This window comes from Vombatus ursinus, unplaced genomic scaffold, assembly GCF_900497805.2.
Source record: "Vombatus ursinus unplaced genomic scaffold, bare-nosed wombat genome assembly UNPS02014909.1, whole genome shotgun sequence".
Lineage (NCBI taxonomy): Eukaryota > Metazoa > Chordata > Mammalia > Diprotodontia > Vombatidae > Vombatus > Vombatus ursinus.
Genome location: NW_020954687.1, coordinates 1,172,822 through 1,182,884, shown reverse-complemented (window position 1 = coordinate 1,182,884; position 10,063 = coordinate 1,172,822). Strand labels below are relative to the sequence as shown.

General features: G+C 52.4%; 1 protein-coding gene across 1 annotated transcript; it reads left to right on the top strand.

Moving 5' to 3' along the window:
* The first annotated feature begins 246 nt into the window (after nt 1-246).
* On the top strand, nt 247-5,628 carry GPR37L1 (G protein-coupled receptor 37 like 1). The gene is made up of 2 exons (XM_027843501.1): nt 247-873; nt 4,779-5,628. The coding sequence occupies exons 1-2, from the start codon at nt 247-249 to the stop codon at nt 5,589-5,591; spliced, it is 1,440 nt and encodes a 479-aa protein (XP_027699302.1). The 3' UTR covers nt 5,592-5,628.
* The last annotated feature ends 4,435 nt before the right edge of the window (nt 5,629-10,063 follow it).

Sequence of the window (10,063 nt, the reverse complement as noted above, 5' to 3'; positions counted from 1 at the left end):
ATCGAAGCTGTTGAAGCGGTTAGAACCAGTGGTCTCCAGCAGAGGGCCTGTCCCTGCCCATTGGCCTGGGAAGGAAAAGGGGGTTGGTGGGGAGAGGTTTTCAAACGCTGAGAACCAGGAGCTGATGCCAGATGCTCGGCTGCAGCCAGTCCAGCCGGCCGGCTGCCTCTCCTCCTCTGGGGCACAGGACCTGGGGGGCCCCCTTTTCCCCTTGCCTGGGCCAGCTTTTCTCCTGGATCTCTCACCATGCTCTGGCTGTGGCTCTTGGTCTTCTTCCTGGCTGCTGTGTCCACCGCCGGGCTCCAGGGCTTCCCGGCTGTTACCCTGCACTCTAGAAGGCGCTTTACTACAGTAGAAGAAGAGTGGGCACGGACCAAGAGGGGAACGGAGGATGATGAATCGAAGGGGGTGCAGCAGTACATGCCTGAGCAGTGGGCTGAATATCCTCGGCCCATCCATCCCGCTGGTCTACAGCCCACCGACCCCCTGGTGCCTATAAGCCCCAACCCAGACCAGGAGGGGGGTGCCCACGGAAGCGGACAGGAGCCCTATGGCAACCTGACAGGCACCCCTGGGCGAAGGCTGCAGATTCAGAACCCCCTCTACCCGGTGACGGAGAGCTCCTATAGCGCCTATGCAGTCATGTTCTTGGCACTGGTGGTGTTTGCCGTGGGCATCGTCGGCAACCTGTCAGTCATGTGCATCGTGTGGCATAGCTACTACCTGAAGAGCGCCTGGAATTCCATCCTGGCTAGCCTGGCTCTGTGGGACTTCCTGGTCCTCTTCTTCTGTCTGCCTGTTGTCATCTTTAATGAGCTCACCAAGCAGAGGCTGCTGGGTGACGTCTCCTGCCGGGCTGTGCCCTTCATGGAGGTGAGGTGCCCGCTGCCTGTCCGTGCTGGGGCCCTTGGCAGGGCTGGCCTGGATGGCCACCCTGGGGCTGGGGTGGCGATCCAGTGGAAGATGTGGGGGAAGGAGAGGGAAGTGGACAGGCAAACGAGTAGGGGCCCAAGGCTGCATGATGGCATAGACAGAGCCCCAGAGACGGCTCAAAATGCAAGCCATGTGTGGCCCTGGGCAAGTCAATTTCCTCATCTTTATAATAGAGGTAATAATACTTGTACTATCTCCTTTACAGTGTTGTTGGGAAGGAAGAGCTTTGCAAAATTTAAAGTGCTAAATAAATGTGTTATTTCTTTGACGGTTAGAAACATTCAAGGTCTCTTGTCCTCAGATGGAGATATGTATGTAAGTAGGCCATGGGTCCCATTTTCTGCTCATGGGTACCTCTTTCTCCTCCTTCCTTGGCAAATGGGATGGTGGTGGTGATGGTGTTAAGTAGGCCATGGGTCCCATTTTCTGCTCATTGGTACCTCTTTCCCCTCCTTCCTTGGGAAATGGGATGGTGGTGGTGGTGGTGAAGCCTCCTGTTGTCCCTGGAGGGTGCTAGGAAAGGCTGGGGGTGAGACATCTGATAGGAGCAGTACCGGGGTTGCCCAGCGCTAGCCTTGGCTTTATCCCCTTCCCTGATGCAGACTTGAACAGTCTCCTTCCCTTCTTGATTTCTCAGTGTTGAATAGTATCACAAATACCCTCATACGCCCTCTCTCCTTCTCCGCCATCCTAACTTGGGAACCCCCTCTGTCCCTTGTTCTCTCTTCCTCTTCTTCATCAGAGATCCTATCCTCTCTGCCTTTTCACTGCCCACCCTCTGTCCCTGTTTTCCAAACCAGTTCCCTTTGGGGCCACCTCAACATAGCACAAATGAGAGCTCAATTCCAATCCAACAAGGGAAGAGAATAAGGGAATAACCAATTATATAGTACCTACTATGTACCAGACACTGTGCTAAGTGCTTTTTACAAATATAATCTCATTTGATCCTGACGACAACCTTGTGAGGTAGGTGATATTATTATCTCCATTTTTATATTTGAGGAAACTGAAGCAAATGTAGGTTAAGTGACTTGCCCAAGGTCACACACTTAGCGAGTGTCTGAGGCTGGATTTGAACTCGGTTCTTCCTGACTCCAGGCTCAGGGCTATATCCACTGTGTCACCAGCTATATCTAAACAAGCATTTATTAACTTTTGCAGGGCACAGGGGGGAGGCATAGACAAAAGGGAAAAAAAAAAAACCAGTCCCTGCCCTCAAGGAACTTACTTTCTACTGGAATTCCCCACAGAACCCTGGGAGTCAGGATACCTGGGAATCTCGTCCTGGCTCTGCCACTATTTATGTGAACCTGAGTAGACATTTCACTTCCCTGGGACTCAGTTTCCTCCCTTATAAAATGAGGGGATTGGGCCAGATTCTAAGATTTCTTCTAACTCAGTTCTAATTCAATGATTTTAAGTGATAACCTCCTCCTGGGAGATTTCAGATGCAGAAATGACTGACTCAAAACATCACATAAAGACCCCAGTAAATGTTTGTGAGACAGGGTGAGGTCAAAGTCACTCTCTGATGTTATTATTATCTAGACATCTGACATGTACAAACAAGCTAGCATACATACCCAGCAACTTCTTTGAATTCCTGGCTGGTGCTGAGGACCCAGGGTCCTGCAGTGACTTTGGCCCTCCTGCCCAGGGTTTTCCTCCAAAGAGGTAATGCTGAATGCTCTGTATGAGCCAGTGGATCTCAGGGCATTGGAAATGAATTCGAAAGCTATGGCAGGTCTGTATTTGGACAGAATCAAACAATTTTCAGCACCAAATCACTGAATAGTGGCCCCGAAAACCTTCCCCAGCCCTTCTCATTTGGATAGATCAGGGTCCTGAAACACAAGCCAGGAGGTGGGTGGGATGGGGTGGGGTGGGGTGGTCCTTCTATTTTAGTGAAAGTTCCTCACTCGCTGGAAGTCACATTTATTTTAAGGTGTGCCTAGGTTTTTCTGTTTGTTTGTTTTCCCCTATCCTCACCCCCTTTCACTGAGATAGTGCTGATTTGACTGGCTGGCCGACTGGGGAACCCCGGGTCCTGGATGGGCAAAAAGCAGTCCTGCATAGAGAGAGGCTGGGGAATGGGCAAATGACCTCTCTAGGTCTGTTTCATCTGGACAATCTTAGTATGCCACTCCCAAGACTGGAGTAGGGATAGATGAGGCAGAGTAGATTGGGGTTAGATTGGGGTTAGTGGAAAAATGGAAAGGCTGGGGAGAACTGAGAGAGAAAGAGAGATAGGTAGAGAGAGAGAGAGAGAGAGAGAGAGAGAGAGAGAGAGAGACTGGAGCTATTCTTCTGAACCCAGATGCCTGTCTGTATCTTTTTAAGCCTGTGCCCCAAACTGAGGCAGGGAGCGGGGAGAGGGGGCTGGCCAGCGCTCACAAAGGATGCTTACTGCCTGGGGGAGGGGGTACAGCACAGGGGCTAATAAACTGGTGATTGTGTTTCCCTTTCTAGAGGAGCAAGGCATTTGGACTGGAGGGAGATCTGTCCACAATCCCTGAGTGTGTCCGGACATTATTCGATAGCTCTGGACAGTTCTTCTCCTTCCTTTGTGCTCTAGTGTGCCTTTTCTCCCCCTGCTGCTTCTGGCCTCTTCCTCTTGGCACACAGGCCTGTTTTCCTGGGCACTCAATAGCGTGATGGGGACAAGAAGCAGGCTTGGTTGGAGGGGAGCTTTGCTTCCCCTCAGGCCCGGATCCTGACATTTTCAGGGGTGTTGGGGGAAGGAGGGAGGGTATGTGTACAAGTGTTTGTCCATCCGCTGCCCATGTTGTTCCCATTGGCAACCAGGGCCCTCAAGACAGACTGCTCTGTCCCCACAGTTGGGGGGAGGGGGGGAAGGGCAGAGTACAATAGCACAATGACAAACACTTATTGAGTGCCTACTGTGTGCAGAGCTCTGTGCTGGCTACTTGAGGAGATAAAATATTTTAACAAGATACATTACAGTCTTCAGCCTACATGATCACAGAACCAGAGTTGGGAGGGGCCTCAGAGACCACTCTAGTCCAATGCCCTCATTTTGCAGATTAGGAAACTGAGACCCACTGAGGATAAGTGACCTGTCCAAGGTCATAGAAGTGGTAAATATCAGAGGTAGGATTGGAACCCAGGTCCTCTGACAGTGTCTTTTCTACTGTGCCATGTACAGACTGCAGAATCACAGAACTTCAGAGTTGAAGAATAGTTTATATGTCAGTTTATTTGAATGCATCAGATTTCTTTGTAATAATGACACTATAGAGTGACTTGGGCTATACCTTGTCTCCTGAAAGTTCTCACTATTGTCTACTGGGGTTTTTGTGCTGAGGTCACTGAGTACAACCTATGTACCAAAAAAAAAATGCCCTCTACAAAACCCAGGCCAAGTGGTCCTCATCCAGCCTTTGCTTGGGGAGCTGACCACCTCTCAAGGCAGCCCTTGACTAGTTTTCCCCTATTATCCATCCTCTGTTCACCTCTTTGCTACATCCACCCATTGCTCCTGAACATCCAGAACACTGTAATAAAGACTATCCGGGACGAGTACACGAGAATCATCATCGTCATTGTTGATACAAAAAATGTTATGTCATAGGTGAAAGTAAAGGTCATTATTGTTCCGGGTTGTAAGGGGGAGGGGAGGAGGAAGAGAGGATGAAGAGGCATACACTGGTTGCATTTCTTGGTTCTTTATACCCTTTCCCCAGAGGACAAGCCAAGAATTTCCTCTCCTATGCCTGGTTGCATCCACCTCGGGTCTTGGTCGAGACAATGTCTCCCTCCCTGCTTTCCTGCTATCTCTGTGCCTGGTCCTAACTCTCTTCTTTCCCTACATCTGTCTTCAGGTATCCTCCCTGGGAGTCACGACCTTCAGCCTCTGTGCCTTGGGCATCGACCGCTTCCACGCAGCCACCAGCCCCCTGCCCAAGGCCCGGCTCATCGAGCAGTGCCAGTCAATTGTGGCCAAGCTGGCGGTCATCTGGGTGGGTTCCATGACATTGGCTGTGCCCGAGGTCCTGCTGTGGCAGCTGGCACAGGAGCCCTCACTCATAGCAGGCACCATGGTGGACTCATGCATCATGAAGCCCTCGCCTAGCCTGCCTGAGTCCCTCTACTCCCTGGTGTTGACATACCAGAATGCCCGCATGTGGTGGTATTTTGGCTGTTACTTCTGCCTGCCCATCCTCTTCACCGTCACCTGCCAGCTGGTGACCAGGCGGATCCGGAGCACCCCAGGGAAGAAGCCAGAGTGCCGGGCGAGCAAACACGGGCAGTGTGAGAAACAGCTGAACAGCACCGTGGGGGGCCTGACTGTGGTGTATGGCCTTTGCACCCTGCCGGAAAACGTTTGCAACATCGTGGTGGCTTATCTCTCCACAGAGCTGTCCCGGCAGACCCTGGATCTCCTCAGCCTCATCAACCAGTTCTCCATTTTCTTCAAAGGCTCAGTCACCCCCGTCCTCCTCTTGTGCCTCTGTAAGCCTTTAGGCCAGGCCTTCCTGGACTGCTGTTGCTGTTGCTGTGATGAGTGTGGGGCGGATGAAGCCGCCTCTGCTGACGGCTCGGACCGCAAGCTCAAGACAGAGATGTCCTCCTCCATCTACTTCCACAAGCCCGGGGAGTCACCCCCTCTCCTGGCACTGGGCACTCCGTGCTGAGTCCTGGCTGGAGTTGGGGGGTGGGTGGGAGGTGGGACACTCTAGACCAGGGGCACATTCAGATTTTTCTTCCCATCTTGCCATCTAAAGATGGACTTCATCCTGCAGAGGTTGGGGGATGTCAAAGACCCCTTCCCCAACAGTGGCCCTCCTGGCCAGTCCACTCCCCTCCCCCACTATTGCCCCAGGGTGGAGAAGAGCATTCAGCTTTGCAATTTTGGTTGGTGGGTAGACCTGCCCCTATTCCCTTAGCCTCCTAGCTCCACCCAACAGAAGCCAGAGTCTCGCCTGCTGACCCCATCCCCATTCTGCATCTCAGCTTTCCCCAGGCCTACCTTCAGGATCCCTCTCTGCCCCCATGCTTTTAGCCCTACTTTCTCCCTCTGCCAAAACACATATATTCACACACCCTGTGTCCCCTACATTCATAAAAAGGGGGCTTCACTTGGGCTAGTCCAACTTGGCAGGGACTGAGTGATCCCAGCTGTTCTGACCACCACCCTGCCTGGGCTGGAGATTTCTAAGCTCTGGATGCCCCCTCCCCCGATGACTCTTCTTTCTTTCCTTCTTCCTAGGGTGGCCCCGGGCACAATCCGTCCCCAGTCCCCCTGCCAAATTCTGACCTGTAGAAGAACCTGTCTAAGAAACCAATAAATTAGCTAGAACTACCCCCAGCCCCTGGCTAGTGATTTCCACGTCGCCATGCTCTGGCAGCGTCCAGCTTCTCTTGCTCAGTCTCCCTCGGCCTGGGCTAGGTGGGGTCCCATGCGTTCAACTCAGAAACACCTCTGGTGCTTTTCATTCTGGACACCACAGACTTCAAGGGAGGGTGTTATTGCTTTCTTTATGGACAGGCCTAGAGACTTTATCTCTATCTTTGGCCTGGAGAGCAAAGATGCTAACAGGTCCAAACCATCTCTTACTAAGCCCTTCCACCGGGTGTCCCTCCCCATGGCCCATCTTCTGTGAAGCAAATCCAGTTCTCTCCTTCTAAGCCCTGGGACTTCCCAAGCCGTGTCACTGTCCTGACCTTTCTGGCTCCCTGAGCTACATGGTTTTTTTTGGGGGGGGGGGAGGTGTTTTGGAATGGAATGCTTGCCCATAGAGAACTTAGAGAACCGCCCTTCCTTTCCCTACCTTGCACCCAGTCCAGCCTCCGATGGGCATAAGACCCCAGAAGATCTAACTGCTGAAGCTAGTTAGGCCTGTGGCCTCAATTCTACATCTCCACTGTCTGTGCTCATCCCATTTGTAGGAACCTTCTCGGAGTGGTACAGGGTAAAGACAGCACGGGTTCTGGAACCAGAGGACCTGTGTTCAAATCCTGTCTGTCACTTAGGACTTGTGTGACCTTGGGTCAATCACTTCACTTTTTCTGGCCTTCGGTTTCTCCATATGTAAAATGCGGGGGCTGGACTAGGTGGTCCCTTCCAGGGACCCTTCCAGGTCTGGGTCTAGGATTCTAGGGACCCTCTCCTTTGCTTTCACCCCTTAAGTTGGGCCCTACATCAAGTCCACCCTCAGTCTTGGTTCATTTCCCAGAAGAATGGGGCAGGGGAGGAATGGCCTGGACTGACCAGCCTTTCTCAGAACCGCCCCTGCTCCCCTGACCAACCTCCCTGCTCCCAGCCCATCCCTAGAGATGTCATGAAAGAATTCTCTAGGGGCTGCTTCCAAGTTGGGAGGTCAGGATGGAGGGTCTCTAGCCTGCTCTTCCCCTCAGATCCCATGCCTAGGCCTCTCCCACCCCCACTCCTCCTAGGAATCTTAGCTGCCTTGTTTTCTTTCCCTGGCATCCACCCCCGGGACCGGGTGACGCCGCCAAGAGAGGGAGGCAGTTGCTAGGTGACAGCCCTGCCATGTGCCCGCCCTTTGTGCTGAGGAATGACACCCACCACTTTCTTGCAGACCTGTTGCCACGGTGACTGAAGCCCCCAGCTTTGTTTGGAGAAACTTAAGATGGGATGGGGGGTGGTAGCAGGACGTGGTCAGGCTGGTGGGGAGGACTGGCCAGAGCAGATTCCTTCCTGAAGCTATGGGAGATGTCTCCCTCCTCAGCCTCCCCCTATCCTTTCTCAGGTCTCACCAGGGGACTGATCTCATCTGTTAAAAGGAGGTGGCTTAGTTTAGGAAGCGGAGGGGAAACTGAAATGAAATGAAGGGACAGAGAGCTCAGGGAAGAGAGCTGGGAATTGGGGGAGGCCGGGAAGAGCAGCGCCTTCTGTCAGAACAACCCTTTGGGTGCCCTACTCGCTGGCCAGCTCGGGGCAGAAGGGGGTGAGGAGTGCTGCCTCCTCTGCCCCCCAGCTCTGCCTACGTGAGCAGCTTGCAGGATTAGCCAGCCAGGGGCTTGGGAAAGAAGCTGCTGTCCTTCTTGGCCCAGGCCAGCTGGGCAAACAATATGTAGCTTGTTGCTTTGGGATCCGGTTCGCTGCGAGGTCCAGGGTTTGGTGGGGGGGGGGGGGGGGGGGGGGGGGGTGGGCCCCAGCAGTTGTAAGAGTTGAGGGGAGGGGGGGTGGAGGGGACACGAGGCGGGGACACTTGGGAACAGGGTTGGAAGAACCGGGGCTGGCAAAGTCCTGCCCTCCCAGCCTGTTATGTGCAGCAGGTTTGAATGGCTACATCCCTGCTGCCCGTGCCAGGCAGAGGGGGGAAAGCCCTGGGATGGACTCAGCTCGCCCACCCGTCCTTGTTCTGAGGCGGCTTTGGAGGCTTCAGCTGCACCAGGGTTTTCCCCGTCCTGTCCAAGGGCTTGACATAATTCTGAAGGCCCACAGGCATATTTGCATGCTATCTGCATACACAGCTGTATACACTGCCTGGTCTGTTCTCAGACAACTTTCTAGTTAACACTGAATTGGTTGGGGCTCCTGTTTCTTATTCTTTATTCATCTCTTCATTCTTAGTTACTTACTACCAGTCTGACTTTGGACAAGTCACTGGAACTTTCTGGGCCTGTTTCGTCGTCTGTAAATAAGGATGTTGTAATGGATGACGTCCAAGGTCCCTTGTGGCTCTAAGTCTTGTGGTGGTTAGGGAGTTGAGACTCTACTACAGGAGTACCAGGTATGTGTGTGGGTGGGTGCCGGGGGAAGAGGATAACCCAGAAGCTGATACATCTAGATCAGAGAGAAAACATGCATTTATTAAACACCTAACATTTGCCAGGCACTGTGCTAAGGGCTTCACATAAACCTCATTTGATCCTCACAACTACCCTGGGACTTAGAGGTTATCATTACCTTCATTTTATAGTTAAGGAAACTGAGGCAGAGGTTAAGTGACTTGCCCAGGATCATACAGTTAGTGCGTGAGGCTGAATTTAAACTCAAGTTCTTCCTGATTCAGGCCCAGCACTCTCTCTACTGCATCTTACTTCCTTCTCAGGCAGGTATGGTTGGAGTAGGGGGTGGAGTAAGTGGTATTTTACCTGCCTCCCAAAGAAAAGTGGGTTTTTGCAAACTGCTCCCCCCATCTATTTTTCTAAGGTACACAGAGAAAAGGAAGGTCATGGGAGCTAACTAGGTAAAAATAGGTCAAGATGGCCTCATTTTTATAAATAACCTCAGAAGGAAGGGTGAGCATGGAAGGGGGAATGTGTGTGTGTATGAATTGGCCAATCCTCATCTGGAAAGGCTGACGAGGCATAAAGACGGGCCTGGAGAAGAGCAAGAGAGGCAGGGAGCCTGTGGGGAACCCCCTGGGAGACAGCTCTGTCGTCCCAGGGAGTGGTGGGCTCTAATATCAAGTCAGTCATCCTAAGGCAGCCCAAGAGCTCCCAAGTGCTAAGAGCCCCAAGGGAGAGAGTCTGCTTCCCATAGTCTCCTGCTGCAGAGGAGGTGGGATTTGGCTCCAGCCTGGAAGAGGGGAGACAGCTAAGCATTGCTCTGAGCAAGACGAGGACATGGACCAGGAGCTGCTCTTCACAAAACACCCCTAACTTCCTGGCAGCAGGATCTGTAGAACTAAGCCAGGGAACACAAATGGCAGAGAATTAAAAGGTTCTCCCTTTCTGAAGCGGTCAACATCTCACTGTCACAAAACCATCACTGGGTGGGTTGTCGATCACGAGCTAGCAGGGGCTTTCGAGATCATCTGGTCCAACCTGCCCATTTCACAGATGGGGAGACTGAGCCTCAGACGGGGGGGGAGTGAGCTGCCCGACGCTGCACAGGTGGTATGTGACAAGAGCTGCTTTTGAGTTGAGGTCCTCGTTCCAAAGATACTTCTCTTCCCACCAGACCTCGCCAGCAGAAGACTCCCAGGTATTCCCAAGCACTGGCAACATTTGGGAAGGAGGACCTAGGGTGCTTGTGTCTAGGCATGTCTCTCTGTGTTCCAACTGACCTGTGTGTTCAAGGGTCTGCCTCACAGTAAGTCATACGTAGAAGAAAATAACTGGCAGCAAAAACCCCCCCAACACAAAATTGTTAATTTATTCTCGTTATTATTAGGAGGCAAAAAAAAAATTG